The sequence below is a fragment of the Oreochromis aureus genome, linkage group 18 (assembly GCF_013358895.1).
Source record: "Oreochromis aureus strain Israel breed Guangdong linkage group 18, ZZ_aureus, whole genome shotgun sequence".
NCBI classification, from domain to species: Eukaryota; Metazoa; Chordata; class Actinopteri; order Cichliformes; family Cichlidae; genus Oreochromis; species Oreochromis aureus.
This window is the reverse complement of record NC_052959.1, coordinates 18,418,049-18,443,546: the sequence shown is the minus strand read 5'-3', so window position 1 is coordinate 18,443,546 and position 25,498 is coordinate 18,418,049. Positions and strand designations below refer to the sequence as shown.

At 38.4% G+C, this 25,498-nt stretch overlaps 1 protein-coding gene across 3 annotated transcripts in view; it reads left to right on the top strand.

Moving 5' to 3' along the window:
• st18 (ST18 C2H2C-type zinc finger transcription factor) overlaps positions 1-25,291 on the top strand; it is a 32,022-nt gene extending 6,731 nt beyond the window's left edge. For 2 of the 3 annotated variants that reach the window (XM_031737800.2, XM_039601871.1), the window contains exons 2-22: positions 3,403-3,518; positions 6,486-6,537; positions 7,414-7,444; positions 7,621-7,808; positions 11,618-12,328; positions 13,016-13,150; positions 14,061-14,151; positions 14,247-14,339; positions 14,872-15,080; positions 15,364-15,563; positions 17,431-17,676; positions 18,706-18,818; positions 19,400-19,462; positions 19,775-19,843; positions 20,111-20,173; positions 20,510-20,590; positions 22,032-22,253; positions 22,407-22,495; positions 22,643-22,746; positions 22,845-22,991; positions 23,131-25,291. In XM_031737800.2, the coding sequence (XP_031593660.2) occupies positions 6,486-6,537; positions 7,414-7,444; positions 7,621-7,808; positions 11,618-12,328; positions 13,016-13,150; positions 14,061-14,151; positions 14,247-14,339; positions 14,872-15,080; positions 15,364-15,563; positions 17,431-17,676; positions 18,706-18,818; positions 19,400-19,462; positions 19,775-19,843; positions 20,111-20,173; positions 20,510-20,590; positions 22,032-22,253; positions 22,407-22,495; positions 22,643-22,746; positions 22,845-22,991; positions 23,131-23,271 (3,048 nt within the window). In that variant the 5' untranslated portion in view covers positions 3,403-3,518 and the 3' untranslated portion in view covers positions 23,272-25,291. The remainder of the gene's footprint in view (positions 1-3,402; positions 3,519-6,485; positions 6,538-7,413; positions 7,445-7,620; positions 7,809-11,617; positions 12,329-13,015; positions 13,151-14,060; positions 14,152-14,246; positions 14,340-14,871; positions 15,081-15,363; positions 15,564-17,430; positions 17,677-18,705; positions 18,819-19,399; positions 19,463-19,774; positions 19,844-20,110; positions 20,174-20,509; positions 20,591-22,031; positions 22,254-22,406; positions 22,496-22,642; positions 22,747-22,844; positions 22,992-23,130) is intronic. The other variant, XM_039601872.1, reaches the window with a different exon arrangement.
• Positions 25,292-25,498: the final 207 nt, after the last annotated feature.

The window sequence follows — 25,498 nt, the reverse complement described above, 5'->3', positions numbered from 1 at the left end:
CTTCTCTCTCCCCAAACACCTGTCCCCAAATTAGACAGGTTTGAAAAACCATGTACATGACCGAATTCAAAGATTCAAACTAACATGAGAGCGGTTTGGCAGGCTGGAGACTTGCCAATGGATGAATTGTTTTCCGCTCCATTTATTATCCTATTGATGGATAGTGCAGTGAAAGGAGATACTAATTTTATTTGTCTCAATATTTTGGTGTCCGTAATTGGATTGAAATTCACAAATAAAATAGCATATCATCTAGCCTTTCATACGATAAGGGAACTAAAAGCAGCAGAAATTTGGTCAAAAACAGAAATTGGCTCTTTGATGTCAGAAGAAACAATCTGGACTTGGTGCCTCTGTGTGGTCCGGCTCCAGATGAACTCAATTTAGAGGGAAGGCTTTGGGATGACTTTGGAAAGCGATTACAAGATTCATAAATCACCTCGGCAAAGGTGTCACCATCTGACTCTTTTATGGGACTCTTGCTAACTCCGTCCAATAACAAGTTTCCCCTGTAGTTATGCCATCATAACAAATCATTGAAGCGTTAGTGGCTAGCCAGGCTCCTAATTGTCTGTTAAGAATTCTGTGAGCTGTGTTCTTTTATTGAAGCATCTCTGTCTTGGAGAAGTGATAAGATGCCAATACGCTTCTCTATAAAAGTACTCTTTGGCAAAAGGCACAAACACTTTGCTTGGCCGTCAGGGTAGCTGTGAGGCTGTTATATCTGAAATCGCAGTTGACTTCAAGATTTTGACTGTGTCTGCATGAATCCAGAAACCTCCATTACACAGAGGAATGCTCATAAATTGCTGGCAGATTCTTTCTTTTTTAAGATACAGTATTTTTTGCACATACATACTGCACATGTAAAAAAGCCTAATACTTTTCTTTTTCTGAGCTCTTAAAGTAGAGTTGTGCAAAGTAGTTTTTTGTTAATATAAGGGGAAATGCAAGACTGTTCGTCCTCTTTTGTCCCTAGATTCAGGTGAAAATATGTAATAATATTATGAACAGAGCAAATCTGCCAGCGCTGTGAAGTGTTGATAAACTGTCAATTTTACCATGAAGGTAACTGACAATTACACATTGTGAAATGTTAAAAAAAAAAAACCTAAACTATAAATTGCACTTCTAAAAATTATGATCACTTCACTTTCTAAATTACATATTTTTTCTTGTGTTCATGGAAATCTCTCAAAAAGACATAAAAAGTTGCTTTGAACAGAAGTTTATCCATTTTCCATCTGACATAATTAAAAAAACAACAACAACAAAATCTGTCATTTTAGCTGTGCATACAGTTTTACCTGCTTCTACAGAGATGATGGGATCACTTTCCAAGCAGGTAGCTCACCCTTTAGCTTCAGCTAGGCAGGCTGTATGTTTGGCTGGTTCTCAAACCTCCTATAGGGTCAGTATAAACTGAGATCAGTTCACAATTTCCTCGCAGAAATTCATTACAAGAAAATATGAAAGTAAAAGGTGCTATCGCCTGCCGTTCACTCTTTATTATACACAAACAGAAAACACTTAGCATGTAAAATTAATGTGAAAATTATTCCCGGGGTAAACTATAAACACAGAAGTTACCCCGCACATTTACCCTTTTTTTCTCCTTCCCCTAGATCAGAGTGTAATTGCCAGTAATCAGGTCTGTTTGCTGCTGATAAAACCACTCTGAATGCGAGGAACCCTCTTTGTGTGATGACTCAATTATGCCAGAAGTGGCTCATCAAACCTGGCCCATCAGCTGCTTTAATAAATAAGGAGGAAAACTTGCTGCAGGCGCATTATAATTCCATTCATTCCATAATTAAATCCATTCCAGTTTTAACCCTTCACTCAGTGTGCTTCTGGAAGAGGAAACAAAAACAGGGAGCGATGGGAGGGGGGGGAGAGTACACACCAGACAGTGACCTTGCACAGAGCACCCATCCGTTCCCTATAATTCAAAATGATACTGTTGAAGAAAGGTTAAGAGAAAAAGACTCGCGGAGAAAAGGATGGGAATCAGTTAAGACGCCGCTCCTGTGTTTTATGTATGCATTGTTTCCACACACGCACAGCCTTAGACAGTAATTATATTAAAAGAGTAATCTAATCATAACAGTTGGTTGGTTGAGTGTGCAGCACTGACATTTTGAAATCTTATTTTGTGTAATCTCATTTGCCTCTATCATCTCGCCTGTACCCCCCTATCTAAAGGAAATGTAAATAATGTAATTAATTTTATGGTCTCCAGAATCTTACTTTGCTACTCTGGCCCGCTTTATTGGTTTCAAGATGAGGTATCTGCTCAGAGTTTTTTTTTTTTTTTTTTTACTCCATCACAATAATGTCTGTGTTAATTACACGAGAGCGTCCCAAGTGCACGGATAAGCTGGGAACAAGGGGACACAAAGACTCAAGGTCAGTGATGAATATCCACAGCAGCTGCACAGTATTAATAAGGCATTATTTGAAAATAATAATAATAGCATCACTTACAACAAAATGCGAGAGTGCGGTTTGAGTAACGTCAGGAGCGTTGGGGTGTTTTACAGACATTTGCTCTCCACCATCTCAGCTTGGATCCAGCCTCTCTGATAATGGTGCGAGGCAATGGTTATTCATGATTGCTGGACTGGGAAGGTCTCTCTCTTTTTCTATCCCCAGTCGCAGCCCATTCTCTCCTCTGTGGTGGGAATGCTAGCAGATGGGGTTAGGGGGGAATGGGCTGGGCTCAAGGACAGCTAGCAGCCAGATTAACACATAGAAAATCTCATGGACCCTCAGCATCAGGCTGCCTCCTTTCCCCCTGAGAAATCTGCCCTAGACGCAGGGAAACCATCCTCTGAGAAGCATTATTTATGTTGGACTTGGTGTGTGTGTGTGTGCGTGTGCGGGGGGCATAAATATGATTCAGCAGATGACGAACAAGCCCGAATAGTAGTGAGTCTTTTTTCATATGCTAATGAAACTGAGTGAATAACCCCCACCCCCACCCCCCCTACTTTTTCCCCCCAGTTTTGTTTTTCCGGGGAAACGCTCTGTGAGCTATAATTAAGAAGATGTTTTTTTTTTTCTTTTTTTCAAAGCTAACAGAAATAAATAATTCCATAATAAGATCTGTGAAGTGAAGAGGCTTAATGTACTCATTGTGTTCATCCTTGTTTTCCCTCTTGGATGTTTTGTATTAATTAGAAGCAAGCAATTTGATCCCTGTCAAGCAATCAATTTGCATCGTGTTCCTTATTCCATGCGAGATATTAATATGCTCTTTCCACCTTTTTTCTGAATACATGTTCCTGTTCACACAACAATACAAACCTTCCAAAAGTTGGTTTTGAGATATGTGAAAAAGTAACAGATTGTGAGGTAAGATTTTAAACTTGTATTTATGTCTTTATTTTTTCTTCATAGATAATGAATTACATGATCATTTCCTGAAAGATAACAAGCGTGAAATCGTCAACCAGGGTGAACAGTGTGGATCTGGCATCTTATTCTACAGAGCACTTGGGAAACTACAATCAAAGGTAAATAATCTGTCGCAGACGTGGCACAACCAGAGCCTAGAGTGTAAACACAGAGTAAAAAATAAGTTTTGTTAGGGACAGAAAGGGATGAATGCTTGTGTAACAGTGTTTTGGATAAGTAGCATGCTAAGTGGTGGAGTACCACTGCTCCTTTGACCACAGTGATCATAAAGTGAGATTGGTTTTTACTTATGCAGGGCTGTGGGTGGCTGGCAGATAGTATACTCTTTAAAGGCTATTGCTGAATCCGCTTTTTGTTAAGTGATGATTGCCTTTTATATGTCAGGTTGTCTCAACTGGATTTGTAGCCTAGTAGAAAGTTTAGAGAGAGATTTACTCAGCACTATTTCAATGCAAGGACTTTAAAGACACACTAGTGTTTCACCAACATTAAAGTATGCAAAATGTTGATCACTTACTCTTTTCCTTTTTGTGCTGCTTTTTAGTGTGTAGGTGTGGAACTCACAAATATATGAGTAAAGATAAATCAGTGACTTCCTATAGACAAAATATAAATACAGTAAGCTTATTAAGCTTTAAAATTTACTGTTGTCATTATTCTTTCCTGTATACTGTTCTAATCTGAGTGAATTTACTGCAATCCCAGTTATTCCTCTATATTGTGTGCACAGCTGGAAGAAATTAAAAAAAGAAAGAAAGAAAAAATTTTATATATATATATATATATATATATGTGTGTGTGTGTGTGATATAACTCTCTATATATTTATCTTTCTTTATAGATTTAGATTTTTAGATTTAGATCAGTGATCTGAACTTTTTCTGACATGCACACCTTCAAAATCTGAAAAAAAGTCTCACCACCTACTTTACAATTTTTACAAAGTGGATTTTTTTATGAATTTAAGTTCAGCACAATAACTTAAACAAATTATATTTATTTAACTTAGTTTGACTGAATATCACCGACCACCGCCAATTAATTGGATTTTTAGCAGATAATTATGGTGGTTAATATGTTAGAATTAGAGTATTATATAGTAAAAAGATGCATATTTTAAATTCCACTGGTAAAATTTTCTATTAACCTGTCCCTTTAACATTTTTAAGGACAGTCTGTGTTTGTTAACACAAGATGTTTGTGAACAATTGTAACTCTCAGTACAGAGAAGACATTATTACACCTGCCTGTCTTTATGAGTGTAGAGGGTTTGGGGCTGTACCTCCTGACAAATATTAATGATAAATTACATAAATGTGCAAAATGTTGTTTATAAATGCCACATGTGGAGGTTTGATGTAGATTATTATTATCACCCTTTACACCATCACAAGTCACCCTGTAAAATGTATAATCCACTAACCAGAAGAACTGTCATAGGAGAAAAAAAAATGAAAAGGTAACTTATATAATGATTTTAGCCAGATTGTTTAGGGGATGTCAATAAAAGCTCCCATTTGACCCTGATTGTATCTATTTGTTCTGCTTTTGTAAACACTCCACATCACATGTTTACCCATGTTGTTGCCATGCCAGGAATACCTGTTAGGAAACCACAGATACCTAACAAGGCCTTCCTTGTTTTATTGTTACGTGTCACTCCTTGTTATATGGATTTGATACAAACTGTACTGTGTCACGATGACTGCTAACAGTGCGTCAGAAATGCCTGTGTCTCCATTTTGGAGCAGCGCTCACAAACAGAAGGGTTTCTTGTCAGAATCAGACTTCTATACGTGAAACTGATTAATTGAAAAAGAAGCTCTAGTTAAATATACAAAACAGCCACTAAAACTATTTATATCAAAACTGTTTTTACTGGTTAGGCTTACAATACTTACCATCTATTATTCTTATTTATTCCTATTAATATAATCATTAATGTTATGAAGCTTGCTTACTTCACGTACATAACACACAATATTCTTGACCGACCAGAGAAAATGTAGATACTATAAAATAATATAAGAAAGTTATGTAAATGTTTACATAAGATAGGCACATCTAAAATGTCACATAAAGAAAGGGGGGTAAAAACACCCTGGTAACATTATGAGTCAGCTGTGATATTTCAGTGCACTGATAACATCATTTGAACTTTGATTAATGTCCATGTTATAATCTCAGGTTGCATGATGCAAGACCAACATTTTGCCTTCAGAGCAACACATTTATACAAAATGTTAAAGCATGTCTGTGTGGAAAAGTGTTACAAACTAATGAGGTACATTCATTTTTACAGAATGTAATCTATAGTGTTTGGGAGTTGTTTGTCTCAATAGGCTCTAGTAATCAAAAGTAATGAACCTATTATGAGCAGGACCTCTGAGGGCCCGGCGTGGCATTAAGAGTGTGGCACATAAAAGGTTTATTAAAGGAAATTAAGGTCCATCACTGCCACACCTGCTCCCCTATTATAAATGTATGACAGGTCAGTGCCTTCAATCACAACAGCAAACGAGAGAGAGGAGTCATGTTTCCCATTACCAGGGAAAAGTAACAGCATATCCTATGACTCACAGATTTCACTGGCCTGTGACCACTATACGCCACCATCAGCCTGGAATAATTATGTTTAATAGGTTTTATTTGGGACCCACAAGCAACAGCCAGCGAGAGTGGATGGATTTTAGCAACTATTTTTGTCTAAACACACACTCTGAGGTGCTGTCCGTACTTTAATGTCATTATTTAGTGTCATTACATTTTTACTCACCTTTGAAACTTTTTTTCCTGACATTATACTTTATGTGTTTGCATAATACTGGTGTTTTTAGAGCTCTTTGTGATGTTGCCGTTCCCCCCCCCAAAAAAAGATTTTGAGGCTCAGTGTCTCTGGTAACTCTGCTTACCTGCCAAACAAAGCAAAAAAAAAAAAAAAATCCACAATAATCTATTAAGTGTTTAAGCCTTTTGTCGTTTAAGAGAATTTAATTAATACAAATTAAATGGATTAAAATGGCTCTTTTAGTTGCTCATCTGTACATTTAATGGTTTATTTGCAGATGGATTCTGAAGGTGAGGAGCAAACCTTGAAAACATGTGACAGTAACACAGGTGAGTGCAGCTTTCAGGTTTAGTTTGCTTTTAAATACGTGCACACACACACACACACACATACACAGATATGCACACACACACACACACACACACACACACACACGTATTCCACTTATCACCATGGGCTAGGGGTATCAGTTCAACAATCCAACTTTATAACTGTCAATTTTATGTATTATCTTACCGGTCTGAAGAGCACTGCACCGCCATTTCATTATTCAGAGGGGAATAACTTCATTAAATTGGAACACTGGCTCAAATTAGTTAAGGAGTGTGTATATATTGTGTGATTGAAAACCTCTAGACTGGATATGTCATTATGCAAGTGTTCAGGGCCTCTGAGGCCTTCCTGCTCACGCTGGAGCTATTACTACAACTGGGAAAATTCATGAAAAGTGTTATTATTGGTCGTGCTTCATGGGAGTAGGGGTAGAACTTGTGAATGAGATTTATGCAGGCCTCTGGGAAAATTGATTTACCCTTTTAGATCATGTTGTCAACACTGTCAAAAGATGAGCTACTGTTGGTTTCCCAGAGAATGAGCAGACTGAATGAAAAGCTTTTCAGATCAATGAAGAGACCACTTCTGCATCCTTATGCTGATTATACCCGATGGCATTGTAAAAGGGAGTAAAAAATCTATGCTAAAAGCTTGGATAAAGCGCGGGTAGCCCATGTGGTATCATCCCTAAAAGATTATCTACAAAACAAATATTTACAGTACATTGTAAAATTTCGTGACTAATAGCCCAAAAGTAGTCAGTTGCCTTAAACCCTTAGATGAAATACATGTTGACAGATGCTGTGCTGCTGCAGTGGAAATATAAACACAACTTTTTTATCTGTTATTTCTTGGCCTTTATTTTTTCACAGGGCTGGCTGACTCCATCACCGAGACTCACAGGTAAGCATTTTATGGCGTGCGCGCACATTTTCGTCCTTAAGCCAGAAAGGAAGCACGTTCTTCCCAAATCTTAGATGTGATCGCTAAAAAAACTGTAGTCTGAAGTTTAAAATAGGCCAACTGCGGCCTCCGCTGACCCTGCTGGGTTTTTCCCCTATTCCCTTGTTTCCCTCCAGCCCATATGGGTCCATGGCGAGGAAGAGGAGTGCTCAGGAAGGGGTGCAGGGTGCCCCCATCAACAAGAGAAAGTCCCTGCTGATGAAGCCCCGCCACTACAGCCCCAGCGAGGCATGTGAAGAGGAGAGTGAGGACCTGGCACCGCCACAGGACAAAGAAGAGCTGAGGAACATTGACACTCCAGCAGGTAAACAGATGTCCTGTTGTTTTGTCTGTTTTGATGAACAATTGACGCTGAATTTTAAAATCCCATCTGTTGCATTCATATTTCCCTCCCTCTACCATCAGCCAGCAGCCGCAGTCATTGTGCAGTGGAAGTGAAAGACTACACTGCTGGGTCCACATTAGTTGTGTCTCACATCCACAAATTGAAGTTTTGACAGCTGATCTGCCATGATATTTTTGGCGTGGCTTTACCCTCTTTTGATGAGGCCAAATTTCAGACCCCTCATCTGTCCTTTTTCAATAGCCAGTCCAAATCAATTGAATCCATAGAATGAGAAACTGAATGGAGGCGTGCACCAGTTCACTTTGATTTAAATTAAACTTCCTCCATTCTTTTCTGCAAAATTTTTATTGAAGTTGCCTTTTGTGAAAAACAAATGAGCTGTCACCGCTGCTTGGCTGGCGTTCCACTGTTTTACTCTTTTTTTTTTGTTTTATTTCCTTTTCTTTTACTTTTGTTTTTTTTACTTACCCACAGGAACACTTCATCTGTAGCAGTTAAAAATTGTTTATTTTCACTTATGCCGCCGTCCTTCTCACAAGCAAAAATGTTTTCTTTTTTCCTAATAAATTGAATTTTGTGCATTTTGGCAACAATGCTCGTGGTGTACATGTGCATTCTCGCCCACTATAATCTGCACTGATTTGGTATATTTTTAACGATGTAACTAAGCAACAAACGTAATTGTCCCTTTCAAAAGCTTTTGTTAGGCCCTCTAACACAGTCTAATACATAATTAGGCATAATGTCTACAGCTCATTATAGTACACATGTGTGTAGTTAAATGGACCAGGAGAGTAGCTCACTAAATTGTGTGGATTCATTGGAAATGGAATTTATTTGTTTCCTGGGTTCATATTACATTACAATTATCTAAGTTATTCACTGTGCATCACCAGTGTTTCCTTTTGTTGTTGTGTATTCCAGATACTTTTTCTATTTATCATTGATTGACTGCTTTATATATTTTTTTCCCCTTATTTGAACCTGATATTCACTAAAACAAAACAAAATCAAGCCAGAATTTTTTTTAAAACTAAAAAAAATCTGAATGTGTCAAAAGAACTCGAATATTGATAAACATATTCAGAACATATTTTGCTGTGATTGTCAGATGTGGGGGCTATTTTCCTGTGGTAAAAACAAAAATTGGAAAAGTGGACCGGAGGCAGTAAGAATTTTTGCAGTAGGGAGCTGGTCATATCTGCATTTTAACAAAAAGGGAGAAAAATAAGCCTCTCGTTTGGTTGAGCCACACTGTGTTCAACTCCAGCCAACTGCAGCCCTGCTGCAGAGTGCTGGTAATGGCTATTCTGGAGTACAAACTGTTCACCTGTTCCAACACACAAACCACCGGAGGGATCCAAGTTTTTTTCCTCCGTGTCTTTCCTTTTTTCATTGCACTGCTGTGTGTGTGTGTGTGTGTGTGCATATATATACGTGTGTGTGTGTGTGTGTGTGGATGTCTGTGTGCTTGTCTGACTGTATGCGGCTGTGTCAGGCCTGGGAGTCCATCTGGATGAAAAACAAAACCCTTGTTGCTTGCCTCATAAATGTAAATATGTGTAACTGGCTTTAATTTTTCATTCAACAGGGTTTGTCTTTAGACGCCTCTTTCTAAAATATTTTTCACAGCAGGGAACAGATAGTAACACACGGTAATGTCGCCTGAGCAAAAATGCATGTAAAAGCACAGACATGTCAAACCAGACATGTGCACTTAACAATGCAGGAAATCGTATATTTAGCTTTTTTTTTTTTCATTAGTGCCACATAATTTCTGTCGTTTTTTAAAGCTGTTTTGGCAAGGATTAGGTTTTTGTGTCGCTCCCATTAATGAGTCGCAGCTGTCTGATAATGCCTGTATCTGTACCGTCCTCTGCACTGTGTGATCTGATTCTCACAATCCATCTCTATCTATCTTCTCAATCTATTGAATCCGACTTTTTGGTTTGGCCTCTAATGTGTGGCTACTTAAGAGGATATAGACTTCCAGTGCAGCCTACTGAAAGTAAAACCCCTCACAGTCCAAAGAGCTTTAATAGCGCATAAGTTTGTATGATTTTCGAGGATCAAGAGAGATTTTGTTGAATCAATCCAGATGATAGCTTTCCATTGTTAATCACTGACCATGACTTAATATGATCAGTGGCGTTAATAAAGCGTTGTCTCAGATGCATTTTGAGGGATAACCCTAACCCTCTTTGTCTGTTCCACTGATCAGACTTTCAGTGCATAAGGTTTCACACAATCTTGTGGCTTTCTGTGCGTATGACTGGGATTTTTGGATTTATTCAAAAAGATGGCAGGCCAAAGGTCGGTGCAAATTGAATTATTTAGAGCACTCAGCAAAATAAGCCGGAAAAAAGAGATTATATATAAGAAGACATGCGTGTATATTTTATTCATCTGCACTCGAAACATTATATGTGGTTTCTTTAACACCCACATAGGATACAGAGTGCCAAAAGCTAAACACTGAGTAATTTGCTTGATTTAATAAAAATCTGAATTTGTTGAAGAGCTTTTATTCTTTAAAACTTTTTTGTGATGAATCTACCTTCTACTGCAGTATCCCGCCTTTGATTTTAATCTCAAATAATATTATATGTGTTCAGCTTCCCAGTAAGCAGCAAATATGTGGAGGCAAAAAAAAAAATTAAAGATCTTAATATGCTCATTATATTACATGCACAAATTCAGGCAGCAAATAGCATGTAGAACATAGGAAAGGCTCGTATCAGCATCACAACATCACACATTAGACATGTAATTTCAATATTTCACAAATACCTGTTTTAATTTAACAGTTTCAGTCAAATTTACTCGTAAAAGCTTGATAATTTTTTATTTTCAGTTCAGCTTTTGACACTTTGACAACCATTAATTTTCCATGTAAAGGCCCTGAAAATTATTATTTTTTTAAAGCGCTGTAATGGCTCTTTTTTCTTTTAATCTAATCAAATTAAGCCAAAGATTTCACATTTTCAGCAAGTTTGGGTCAAGTTCACTAAGTCTCTCATTTTTGTGGGCAAAGCGGGCTCCCGTTTGTACCCGACAAATACTATCGTCAGTTTTGTGACTGCGGTGTATGGCTGGCTTTTCCTAAATCAGGCTCTGCCACACACACAGCACCATCTTACAGAGATTTGTCTCTTTTATCTATTTTCTCTATTCTCTGTTTTCAGGAATCCTCTTCACTTTTCTTGCTCTTATCCCTCGAAACAAGATGTACATTATGTTTTTCAAATCGGTTTTTCGGATGACAACATGTTGCTGCTTGGCTTGCACTTTAAAATACACATAACTAATTATAAACTGATGTTTTCCACCCAACGCAGTGTAAATCCTTTCATAATCTTGTCCTAAATCTATATTGGGTTGTTGCTCCAATTGGAAACAACAACAAAGTGAAAAAACAATTGTCTTCCTCATGTCTGGGTTTCATGTTGAACTAGCAGAATGAAGGTTTATGTATGTTATCTAAAATATGCTTGAGGAATTGCTTGGAAATCTAACAACCTTGTGATTATCTTTCCAGTGCATCATGTACTCTTTTAAATCCTATAAATGGTTATAAAAACATGTTTTTCGCAAGATATTATTCATAGAAAAGTAACACAAAATCTAAAACCTTAAAAGGATTTACAGAAGATTACCATGGGCGCACAATTCTTATCATGTTATGTGACTGAAGGGTCACAAATGAGCAAGTTCAGCATGCAAAGACTTGAACATGTCGAATAATCAGCGTTGTCTTATTGTTTTAGATGGAAACTTAAACACAGTCAATGGAGTGACTAACAAAAATGGCTGCCATGATGTGGCAGCAAAGTCCAGCAGTTCACTTGGATGGTCTGAAGTTACGTCTGTCGGCTCGCCACAGTGTGAGCCGGACACATCTGAACCTCTGATGGATGAAGATGACGAGGAGTTTCTTAATAATGAAGAAGACCAAAGTCACGACAGGATGAGCAGTACAAGCTCGCCGCAGAGTCAATATGGAGACATGAGGGAAGCCGAGTGGGAGCCTCTGGCTCTGTCTGCCAAGGTGAACAGCTCAGACTGCAGTCCTTCCAGACTCTCTGAAGATGTTACAGGCAGGAACGGCCACGTGAAAGAAGAGCCTCACTTAGAATTAGGTGGTCCACTGGGCAGAGCGAACATTTTTCAGGCTGAAGCTTTAAGATACAGGCTGCTCCCGACGGAGGAGGACAGCGAAGGGGAAGCAGAGGCGGATAGGCCGCCTCGGCTAGACGCCTGGGCTCTGGGCCTCCACGAGAGAGGCCTTGAAATGAGCCGAGGGAGGGTAAACCTGAGCCTGCTGGAGCAGGCCATAGCTCTGCAGACAGAGCAAAGGCAGGTCCTGCACCATGCCTACAGAGAGATGGACCGGTTCCTCATGGAGCAGATGACCAGCGAGAGGAGGCACCACAGAATGATGGAGATGGACGGCAGACTCACCTATCATGGAGGAAAAGGTAATAAGAAATAAAAAAGGTTGATCTAAAGAAAAATCCAGTTTCATCCAGTTTACATCAAAAGGACCACTTGTGATTTGGATGATTGGGCGCTCAGAAAACATTAAAAGGAATAAAAGAAGCATTTTTTTGAGGGGGGTGGGGTAATCAGAGGGAGGAAATCCTCTTAAAGACTAAAAACATTTTGGCAACAAGTGAAGTAATAAATAAACAGTCTAAAATAAAAAAGAACAAAATTTTCTGATGGAATTGCGTCTACTCAGAATATTGGATTTTGATAGGAATCAACTGGATATTTAACCATGACCATAAGTCTTAAATCCTCCTAAAGTACCTCTCATGTTTCCCTCTGATTCTTCAAATGACTGCAGCTAAATGTGTAATCCTAGATGTAATCTTTCGATGGGTGGGCATTAAGAAGTGAATGCTCTCCGTTAAACTGCAGCCATAACTAAAATGACAGATTAATAGATTGTATTTGTGAAAAAAAGAGAGGCTGGCTTTGCATGATATTTCAGTTTCTTGACCTTTGTGTAATACGCATTCAGAACAATATATACAATATAATATGACTCTCTTATTTCTTTAGTTGTACTGTTAAAGACAGCGTAGCTGCATTCATTTTGCCATCAGTTAGTGGTTATGGTGTTTTCTTTATTGTAAAATCGTTCTTTATTGACTCTACAGATTCTCCACGGGCAGATAAAAAGGATATAAAGTGTCCAACTCCTGGCTGTGATGGCACTGGTCATGCCACCGGCCTGTACCCTCATCACAGGAGTCTGTCTGGGTGTCCTCATAAAGTCCGAGTCCCCCCAGAGAGTAAGTCACATAAGCGGTTCTGTGTGTGCATACAGTGTAATGGATGGTTTACACTCACAAAAACGGCCAGTTTTACATTTTACAATCAGCCAACGGTAATTGAAATCCTCTTAGCACGAGCCCAAAACAAGAAAGGCCTGCTTATACATTTAGCTGAATTCAAAGACGTGCACAAAACTTTTCAAATAAACTTAAAGGATTTTCTCTCTCTCCCTCCCTCTTTTCCTCGTAATGTGTTGTAATGTGTGAATATTGAATTCTTTTTTTTTTTTCCCCCCACATTGGCGATTGTTAAGTCATTTCAATGTAACTCAACAAACATTCAACATTAAACAGTAATGTTACAAAAGGAACAGAAAAAGTAATTAACTTTTTCAAAAAAGCACATGCTCTTAGACTGGAGGCCGTATTTGCAAATCAAAGGGCTAGCTAACGCAGTATTCAAAAATAAATAGACAACTCCAACAAACTAATTGGAGGATATGTACAGAAAAGAAGTTTCTAAGGATACAGAGCGGACCTTTAACGACGTGTTTGTTTTGAAGAATATAATCAGCTGTCTTGTTACGCTCTCTCTTTGCACTAAGCTATTTACATTTCAGCCACATTACAGCATTCCTCACAATGAGAAAAGCCGTTTGTGTGTGCGTGTGTGTTTTTTCTTCTTCTTCTGTCTCTGTAGGATCTTTGCTCTGTAGGCTCTAATGTGCCAGTTATATAAATCTTCACTTAATGCAGGAAAATGTATTTGTTTTATTTCCAAAATGCTCGGCATATATATATACGTTGTGTGTTTACCATCCTAATCTTTAAGCTTGATTATGTCTCGCATGTTGCTTTAATTTAGAAATGTTTATCTTTGCTTATCTGAGCTTATGTCATGTCTGTCTGTTCTTTGTCATCCCCTCAGTCCTGGCGATGCACGAGAACGTCCTCAAATGTCCTACGCCTGGGTGCACAGGAAGAGGCCATGTCAACAGCAACCGTAGCACCCACCGGAGGTACATCCACAGGAGAAATCCATTAGAAACTCTGCACCCTGTTTATACATGAGTTACAGTATTAGGCTAATGTGTTTGATTTCCTCCCCAACCAGTCTCTCAGGCTGCCCCATCGCTGCTGCAGTGAAAGTCTCCAAACCTCAGGATGAGAGCCTGAAATGCAGACAAACACCTGACCGCTCACCGAGGTATTATGCCAGATGACGTTTTCAGTGCTCTCAGTGTGGTCACATGCAGGAAAATAATTACAGCGAGCTCTGTAGTGGACTGAAGTTCTACAAACATAACTGAGGTTATGCAAAAAAGTGATAAACACTATTATTGTTAAGGGCGGTGTAGAATATTTTTATTCAGCAATCCCAGCAGAACATGCCTATTTTGAGCTTTCCAAGCAGACATAAGCAATGGTTGCTGGTCCCTGTGAGTTCCTCTCTATTAGAGATGATAAAAGAGCAGAACTCTTTGTTCCCTGTGGATATATCATGGGCAGGATGCCCACTCCTACTATATTAATTAGTCTGGCAACCTGGCTGTGGATCTACAACACACATCAGATCCCAGACTCTGAGTGTACAAAAGCACTGGCATCCCTCAATGGTTAAAAACAATGTCTGCTCTTTACTGCTTTGTATTAACTTTCCAAGCACCTTTCTCACAAGTTCCTAGGCGATTCTTTAACACGGTAAAGCATTTTATTGTCATCTGTTTTCCTCCTCGTAGAGCCCTCGGCCTAATAAAGAAATTCGAGATGAACCAGCTGAACTATAGGCTCTCTCACCCGGTAGCAGCCTTACAAACTAGCCTCACAAAAGACATGGACAAGTACAGCAGAATTCGCTTTGATTACGCCAGCTTTGATGCACAAGTCTTCGGCAAGCAGCCTCTGATGGGGACCAACCAGGACCCGGAAATGATGCATTACCCTGATTGTAAGTTTCACACATTTTTTGAAAAAAACCCCCCAACACACTTGTAAATAAGGATGTTGGATAAATGTAGATGCTTTTTTTTCAGCCACTAATTACAACCTCTATCTACATACGACACAGATCTACATTGTATATATTTGCAAAGACTGCCCTTTATTTAAATATCTGTGATTGACGCTAAAACAACAACAAAAAATCTTCTTTTTTTCTGGGTACTTTTAAGTTTGGGTTGAACACCTGGTATCTCAATAACTAAATGATTTGCTAATTATTTGTCTTTTAGCCCCTCAGCAGTATCTTGGCTTCCTCGGTGCTCCAGGTGGCCGCCTGCCCACCTCTGGTCAACACAGCCCGCCGAGTCAATTCAAAAAAGAAGACGGTCTCCAAGCCGCAGCAGCGACAGCCGCCATCCTTAACCTTTCCACCCGCTACCGGAAGAACACGGAGGCTGTCGCCGACCGGCCCTTGGCAACCTCCACAAAGGTAATCAAATTAGACCACTTGGAAAGGTATTTAATGTGGTCATTTTTAAAGGAACTCTGATTTGTGTATAAAAAGGGAAGACATCAAAAGACTGGATTTGGCAAAGAGAGCCTGGCACTCTGGTGGCACAAAAACAAGGAGGTTTCCACTCTATAAAGCTTTAATGTACACAAATGAAAATTTGTGTAATCACATCAAAAGAAGAAGTACAATCAGCCTTCTTTCCCAATTACAACTACTCGCCTTTTTTTTTAATAAAACATGTGGTATTGTATTTTGTTTCGACATCAGCTGGCATGTAAAAACCTTGAACTGTTGTCTGAGAATGCATCTTGCCCGCTGCAGATGGCAGAGGATATTTTGCTTAGTTATATGATCCAGCATAGGCTGTGTGTCTACACCAGATAGTCTTTAAAAGCATTCGAGTGGATTAAGCCCATCAGATAAAGGAGTTAACATAGCAAAAGTTTAATTCACACAAAATCCAAACTCTTTTTGGAGAAGAGCACAGATCCAAAATCTCTTCTGCTGTCATTATCTGTAATATGGCATTGTAGTCAACTTTTTTTCCAAGTCACTTCATGATTAATATTGATCGCATTCTGTGGGTTACATACATGCACACTGTACTGTAGATGATTCAAGGTTTCCACACCTACACAGCACAGATCCTTGTCTCCCAGCTTGTTGAGCTGAGAATGTGGCCCTGTACCAGGTACCAGCCCACTGAATGAATAAAACAGTGTTAGCAAGTTAATCATCTGTTCTCGTTTACAGCTTAGTTGTCTTGGAGAGACGTACAAAATAAAGAACAGCTTTCAAGTCTGAAAAAAAGGGGGCCATATTTAGAGTGTGATATGTCGTCTGGTGCTTTAACTTATACGCTTTGAAATATCAAATGCAGAAAAATGCTCGCTGAAAACGGGATAATTTTGCACGTTTAAAGGCCGTATTTACGTGTCAGTTATATGAAAAAAAACACATATAGATTTAGAGTCCTAGTTTTTAGCTCCAGCTGACGTTAGAGGAAAAATAAATCACAAAAAGTCTGCGCATCCTTTAGTTTTACAGTGATGTTATTTTGATTAGGTACACACATCATCAAATGGCTGGATAATTAAACTGGACAGCCTCATCCAGTGTTCATGAAAATTATCCCCTTTAATTAATTTGAAAGACTCCCCCCACACACACACTTCTCTTTGTTACAAAAAATAATGATGTATAGGGTCTAATGAAACATATGGATTGAATAATTGGTTCCATTTATGGGAAAGGATTTCAACATCTAATGAGGTACAACTTTTAATACCATAAAACAGCCATAAGTCATCATGCTATTGCGTTTCAGCACAAAAACGACAAACACATCTGTCAGCGGGGAAACTTATGCCACATTAAGCTTTTTAATTTTTGCTATAATAATGATGACCTAAAACCAGCAGCCACCCCCCCAGCTGCCATCTTGGTTGTGTGTCCCAGAAAACAGATGACACAGCTGTCACTGAAAAACTACACACCAGTGATTATATTTTTTTTGTGTTCAGCAGAATTAACGCTGGCTTAGTTTGGTACTTTGTCTGGTGTGAGATAACCACCGTATGTATTATTTAAATACACTGTTTGTTTGTGCTGCTTTTCAAGTCAGTTTTCGTGTTTACAGAGAAATGTTACTGGGGTTCAAGTTTGCCATATTGCCTCATTGTCATATTAATGAGGTATTGTGCTGTCTTATTTACATTCCTGTGGCTGTAATGAGAGAATGCCTTTTAATTTTATCCTCTGGTTTATTTGTTTTCATACGCCGATTTATTGTACTCTTCTGTAGCACATCAGATTTTGTGCATTTCACCTTTGTTTTCTTTAGGACATGCTCATAGAGGTGGATGAAAACGGCACCCTGGACCTGAGCATGAAGAAGTGCAAGGAAAACGTAAAAGCCCAGAGCAGGACGCCTCCCGACGACCCGCTGTCTCCCCCTGAGTCCGCTGTGGCCAAAGGTGGGAGTGTGCTCATCAGCCCCGCCTTCTACCAGCCGCTGTGTGAGAGAGACAGCTGGGAGAGCCCCATCCCTGTCAACTTCAGCAAAGCTCGTGTTTTACAGGACAAAGAGGTAAAAAAACGAAATAAAATAAACAAGATTTGGCTTATCCAAATCAGAAATGTTCGGGTCAAACGATGAATTTATATGCGAGACAAAATATAAATAAATAAGAAAATAAATCGAATAAGTTAGTGCCTGAACTCCCTCCAGGACTAATTAGGTTCTTTTTTTGTGTGTGTTTTATTCATGTATTTAGCTATTAAATATACCGTCTGCAGTCGTTTCCTGAAATCTACCCGCTGAATTCTTAATTCTTCAGTTTCTCTATCCAGATTACACAGATCTTGTAAGGAAACTGGGGGAAAAAATGAATTTTCAGGAATTTAGTGTCCTGATATTTCATTTTTCATCTTGATTGTTGTTTCATTGCATTTCCTTACAGATAGGAATTAAAACAAACAAAAAAATGTATCCGTGCGGCCAGATTTACTCAGTTTTACTCAATAGTTTGACTAAAAATAAACTTAAATCTACCTAAAAAAATAAAAAAAAATCCAAGTGTAGACCTCGCCCCCAGGCTGAATGACATGCAGTGTTTCTAAGAGCATTTATGGAGACATGTTCTAAGACCAAGCAGAAGCTCGAGCCAAATCTGTTAATCTATAAGATGTATGAATTATATTTACACTGAGGACGTGCTTATCTATTGCCCGGGGGTCTGAATGAGTCTAATCTGGGCTCTAAAGGTTTCGTTTCTTTTGATCTCACAGGTGGTATTCATTTGTAGCACGTATTAAGAGTTGTCACATTTGCCCTGCTTTTACATCACACACAACATCTGGTGACGGCACAGAAAAGAAGACCCATACGTCGAGTCTGTACATCGCAAACAACACGTGGATTAAATATGACTTTAAATGGATGTGTGGTTTACTACTGCAAGTGTAATCTCGTCGTCATCGTGCACCGCAACCCCCAGGACTTGTTTTAAGAGTATTATTCAGGGATTTTGTTAATTATTCACTTTCAGGTCATTGCAGAGTGATGTCTGATACTTTGGACAGTTAAGGTCATGCTGTTATTTTATTTCTGTCTCAGCAGGAGGATTATGATCAGGTCTCCTTGGAGGACCAACACTACCAGGGAGATAGCAGCATGTTAAGCTCCAAGGCCAAGCTGCCATTACGGGATTCGAAGAAAGAGCTTCTGAGGTATGTGGGATTAAACAGCGAAACATCTCGCAGCAGCTTTATCGAGCCAGTGTGATGTGATCGTTCCTTTTAGCTGGCAGATGGTCAGTATTAATAAGAAAAAGTGTCACTCCAAACCATACATTTGTTCCAATAGTGGGTCAAAACACTGGAATGAAACTCACTGTGTTACATATGATTGTAACTGGTATGTCTGCAGGTTCATGTGGAGAAGAAATGTATCTATTTAAAAAGTGAGTTTTCTCCCCGTATGTCCGACCTAAGCTTAACACAACTCTTGACTCTTTGTAGTTAGAGTGCATGCTCTGCTGGGTCTCCTCACGAGAAACGTAGGATCCTCTAGTTTCCGCAGCACAGCACCCCCCCAGATCCCCCCCGTGACATTCAGAGACATTATTAAACTGAATGTTGAGCAATGTAATGAAAAATTTCTACTAAACTTTCCGCTGTACTAACTCTTTTTTTTCTCTCTAATGAACATAAAAAGGTTCCCCCTGTATAAGAAAGATTCAGTTCAAGCTTGGGAAAGTCTGTGGGAAGTGGAGTAATCTGCGTATTAAATGCTTTGTGTTCTCATGCAGCTGTCCGACCCCAGGCTGTGACGGCAGTGGCCATGTGACGGGGAATTATGCATCACATCGGAGGTACTGTAATTAATTACACTCTCATTAGTACCAGCTAGCAGATATATAGACAAGGGAAACAATGCTTATTGTTTAATTATGTTGATTATTACAAGTGAAAACTTGTCACTTGTAGCTCGTAGGGTTTTTTGCATCATATGTCATGTGCTAAAAATGCGATGACACAAAAAAGCTTTCTCGTGACGAACAAGCGGAATTGTGTTTTTTTTAAGTAATTTTGTATAAATATGCAGCGCATTGTATTAAGATTATTTAATTCAGCCGTGATCAAAGAGTGAATTAAAATGACTGTTAGCTCTTTATCCTCTCTAGTGTGTCTGGATGTCCCCTGGCTGACAAAACACTCAAATCACTGATGGCAGCCAACTCTCAGGAACTAAAGTATGTGTTCTGAAAACTGTTATTGTTGCTAAAGGATTTTTCACATTAAACTAGGCAGCTTGTTTTTGCTTCAGCTTGGGTCATCTTGTTTTCCTTCCTTTCCTTTTCCTTTCCCTTTTCACTTCACATTATGCATGATTTCCATTTACTCAACATGAAGTTGTTTTCTATTTGTGCTACTTTTCTGCATATTAGCATGAATCCCCAGCTCTGCTCCCAGTCTTTTGCTGTAAAAAGCACCTGGTCTCTGTGTCTCTCAACCTGCAGGTGCCCAACACCTGGTTGTGATGGATCTGGACATGTGACTGGGAACTATGCTTCGCACAGAAGGTAGCAGAGAGAAATCATCACAACTGAGCATGAAATACATTTGTCAGATGCATGGCATTCAAACAGATGGTGAAAGTCTCACTTTAAAAACATGCTGCACTTTTTGATTTCTTGTTTTTCTGGATGCATTTGACTGCCTTTTTATCTGTCTATCTTTCCATCTATAGGCACATTTCAGCTACATATGTGCTAATGCAGTAAAACTTATTATTTTAAAAAAAACCATGCACAATTGCAACTTCCTAAACCTCACGGCTGCCTGTACAATTCCAGCCTTTATTGTACCTCATGAATAGACTTCTTTCAAGTTAACTCACTGTCTCCAACCATTTTCAGCTTGTCAGGATGTCCACGTGCCAGAAAAGGAGGTTTGAAGCTCACACCAAACAAGGATGACAAAGATGAGCAAGAGCTTAAGTATGATTTTTTTTCTTTCTTTCTTTCTTTTTTTTTTTTGCTCATCCTATGCTGTCATGTTTGTTTTTTTTTGTTTTCTTGTTTTTCTGTTTTAAAAATAAAACAACAGAAAACACTGGGAAAATGCGTCATGCTTTTGTGCCCGGGGGTATAGTACCTGGAGGCCATTAAGTTAAACAAAGAAAATAATACTTCTCTTGTCCTAACATTAGTGAATTATTTTCAAAGGATTAGTAGCATGTTTTGGTTTTTTTTGCAGGATTTCACCGGGGTTTTTGTATTTTTTTTCTATTTTCTGAATGGGATATCTGGCTTATCACTCTTCACTGAGTGCTTTCTTTATAATTATAGTATATTAAGAAAATGTTGAATTGCCGGCTGTGATGGCATTGCACTCATTTGGAGCTTAATCACTGTTGTCTGTGAAAGTGTTATTGGAAAAAAAATATAATGGAATTGATTTGTAGCTTAAATCCAAAGTCTGATATATGAGCCCTTGTTTACTTATACATCTGGACACTGATTTTTTTTTCTTTTTTTAATTACTAATGCAAGGGCACGAGCTTAGGAATTAGACTGGAATAGATCTCATACACATTAAGAGAGAAAGGAAGAGAAAGGGGGAGGGTAGCAAATGTCCCTAGATTATTGTAAATAGTGGGCCATATGGCATGCCTCCATTGTCCGGGTGCCTTGCATCAAGCTACCTACCTGTGGTAGATGTAAGTAATGGGACCGGTGTTGTTTTGTCCTCTAAGTGCTGCTTTGCTGTCGAGTAACAAAATGCTGAAACAGGCTTTTTGCAGCAGCACTCCACAGCATGTGTGCCATTTGTATCATCTCAGGTGACCTTTCACCTTTATCAATAAGGGAAAGGGTTAGCCACCTCCAAATTACATTCTTTCGCATGAGGGGATACATGACAATTATCTGTAATTCATGTCACTCCATTACTGACCTGCAGAAAACAGGCCTGAAAATGCAACTGACAAACTCTTAATGATATTCAATGTGAGTTGTGCTTATGTTTTCAAGCACAAATACCATCCACCTGGAAATGTATGCAGTGAACAGAGGGTCCATTCAAACTCAAGTTTAGAGGATTAGTAACTTACAGTTAATGTGATTATTCACAGCCCATCTCTAGTTTTTGGCGACTTCATTTTTTAATCAGCATTTAGATGGATTAATCAACTTAATGGTTAACAAATCTTCCGGTCTAGTTATTGAAAGAGATTTTTTTTATTTTAATGGTCCCAGAGATTTTTTGTTGTTGCAGTTTGACAATAAAGCAGTTGCTGTTGTTTTTGCGCAGCTGGATGATTTTGTTCAGCGGGTAGCACAAAAAATAATAAATGTTATTAAATGCAAGCTAGTTAGATTTTTCCGTAGTGTATGCATGTTTTCAGCGCCTCCTCCTCTTTGTTTGTCACTATGGTAGGTGTCCGGTAATTGGATGTGACGGACAGGGCCATATATCGGGAAAATACACATCCCACCGCAGTGCAGGCAGTTGTCCACTCGCTGCCAAAAGACAGAAGGAGTCGTCCATCAATGGGATGCCCTTTGCCTGGAAGGCCAATAAACAGGAACTGCCCCATTGTCCCTTGCCTGGCTGCAATGGCCTTGGACATGCCAATAATGTGTTTGCCACTCACAGAAGGTGAGGCCGCCTGTCCTCCATTTTATCTCTAAACAATACCGCTAGTCGACATGTTGCAGTCTTACTCTATCCACAGTCTTGAAGATGTTAAAGTTTAGTAGTTTTGGTGATTTTCTCCTGTCTAAAATTGTCATTTATGGCCTGCTGAACTAGTTTGTCCGGTTGCCCGCTGAACGCACAAAATATCAAGAAAAAGTACTCCGAGGAAGAGATGATGACTATCAAATTTAAAGCCAGCAGTGGTAAGCTACTCTGACATTTTGTTTGGCATGGCAAGTTTTTTTTCTATTAGTGACACATATACTGGTACAAAAAAACCCACTAAATGAATAAAAAAATCTGTGATTTCTGCTGGAACATAATAAATTAGACTATCTCCTCTAACCCAGGTGTTGAAAACAAAGATGATATTCAACATCTGGATCATGAAATAAAAGAACTGAACGAATCCAACATGAAAATAGAAGCAGACATGATGCAGCTCCAAACCCAGGTAAGTATTTACTCTCACAAAAATCATTGGTTAAAATAAAGGCGCGAGATCTTTGCCCGCTCAATTTGATGAGATCCCCATTGTTTTGTACCCGAAAGCAGATCTCCTCTATGGAATGTAACCTGAAGACAATTGAAGAGGAAAACAAGATGATCGAACAGCACAACGATAGCCTACTGAAGGAGCTGGCTCGCCTAAGCCAAGCTCTCATTAACAGTCTAACAGACATTCAGCTGCCTCAAATGGTACAGTAAGCCTTGACCACAGTATCCACTCCAGCTCACAGTGTTTAACCTGTCCAGAAAAAAATAAATCATCATTTTCCTGAAATTGTCATTTCTGCTGTGCTGTTTTCACTAATAGTCAAACATGTTTTTGTTGCAGGGGCCCATCAGTGAGCATAATTTTGAAGCCTATGTGAACACATTAACTGATATGTACAACAACTCGGAGCATGAATACTCTCCAGAGTGCAAGGCCCTCTTGGATAATATCAAACAGGCTATTAAGGGCATCCATGTTTAAGCTGTGGAGCTACCAAGAGGTTTCTTTGACTTGGGATAATGACACTAGATAGCTCTATTTTACTGAAGAGTGCTGGCTTGGCTGCATGTATAAGACAAGGCTTTCGGAAATGTGTTTGGCATTTTCCGGTAAATACACTGCACTGAGAAAATTACCAGCCAGATTTGTAATGCTTCTACTGTTTCTGCATTCACTCGATATGTTTATCCTGGTGAGATTTTTTTTTTTAACCCCTCTTGCACTTAATTATTTTGTATGGTTTGCTTGATTTTAATCTATATGTGTTCATGTCACTCTTATATTATTGCTATTTATTACTATATTTGTTCATCAGTGTATTTATTTCCTCGAGTTTTATTTATTTCTAAAAACTGTAAATGCGTAATATTTGAGAAATCAGTTTGACTTTCTGCACATTGTAAATTACATAGAAGCACATTCCAATTTCATGGCATACTTTCGCCACCTAGTGTTGAAAAACCTATATTATTGTTATTATTATTATTATTATTATTATTATTAGAACATAAGTTGAATCTCCCTTCAAAGTGAAAACCTACCAAAACTACTAAGCATCAATGTTTTTAAGCATTGCTTTCTTTCCTTATTGGAGACTGAATGTATGGTAAGACAAAGTGAACACCAAGATTTAAAAGAAAAAAAAGAAATTGCAATGCAAATGTACTGTACCTTTTTCTACTCAACCAATAACAGCTGAATGCAATGAGGAGGTGACACTGAGCAAAAATGCAACATCATTCTGTGAACTGAATGTCGGATACTGCTTTGCATAGTGTGACCACAAAAAGAGTGCAACAAAAATCAAAACGATCACTTTGTCAAGATGTCTTTCTTTTTTTTAAAAAACAAAACAAAAAAATATAGATATTAAACTGCCTTCTGTGCACACTTTGGAGTGTGCATATAGTATGTGCCTAAATGTATATGAATCCATAAAAATATACAAGTACTATGTTTTGTGGTAGGACAGTATTATGTGAATGGTGTCTGATTTAATATACAGTACAATTATTTTCATAGGCGGAAACGTTCCTGATGACTGTTTGAAAGCCGTTGTCTCAGTAGCTGTAATCTCAGAGTCAGGTTTTGAAATATCATGACTGAGATTGAAAGTCTGGTGTTAATTTGTTTTTCTTTTCTTTGATAGCGCAGAGAGGGGGCAAATAGGAAGGAGTGGATATCTCTTATCTGCTTAAAGGCCTTAACATTTCAGCCAGTCTTACAGTTTGAACATCCTTGGGCAGATTTGAATAGTAGCTATTTCAAAACCGAGCTGACGACCACTGCAACCTGCATTTTAGTTTCAATCATTACAAGCAAAAAATAAATAAAAATAAAAAAATATAGAAAAATGATAGTTGTTGGCTAATCAGTTGTTTGTTTGCATCAATTGCACTTTTGTATATGAGTTATTTTGTGTTTTTAGTTGCCCATACTGACCTTTGATAAAAGAAAAGGACCGGCTGGTTAATCCCCAGATAAAAAAAAAAAAGAGCTATCCATTTCAGCAATACATTTCTTTTAATTTCTGCAAAAAGACATCAACGACATGTAGCCTAGGACATTTTGAAGATGAAAATGTAACAGCAGAAGAGCCAAATTACAGAAAAACAAGACCCCGTTTTATCCAAATACTCGACACATTTTAAACAATTTTAATCTTTTAAAAACTGAATCAGTCTTTAAATCTAACAATCTTTTTCTTTGTAATTTCTTATATGTAATTCCTATACCACACATTGTTTGCTCAGGAAGTTTTGTGAATAATATTTATTTTTTTCCCTGTTAGTATTTGATGTTTTGTAATGTGAAATGCTTTTTTGTGGAACGATATTAGTATGATATGAAATTGTACTGTATTTTTCTTTTCTTTTACATTAAAATGTAATGCTTTTTCAGTTAAGGTAGTTTGTAAATTGAAACTTCCTATTACTTTTAATATTTCATAATAAAGATATGCGCTGTGTTGTACAGTTTGTGTATGGTAGAAATAAACTTTTCAAATGGTTGTGTGGTTTCTCAAACGTTTTGAGTCCACCATGAATTGACTGTGCAACCAGTTTTCCTCCCCAATAAGTCAGTAGGCGTCAGCTTTCACGATGCATTAGCATCACCTAGTGGTGAAAAACAGGGACTGGATCAGTGGACGCTGGCAGTTCTCGGTGTACAGTTTTTGTGCCATTTGGGGCTAAAATGAAAATAAAGG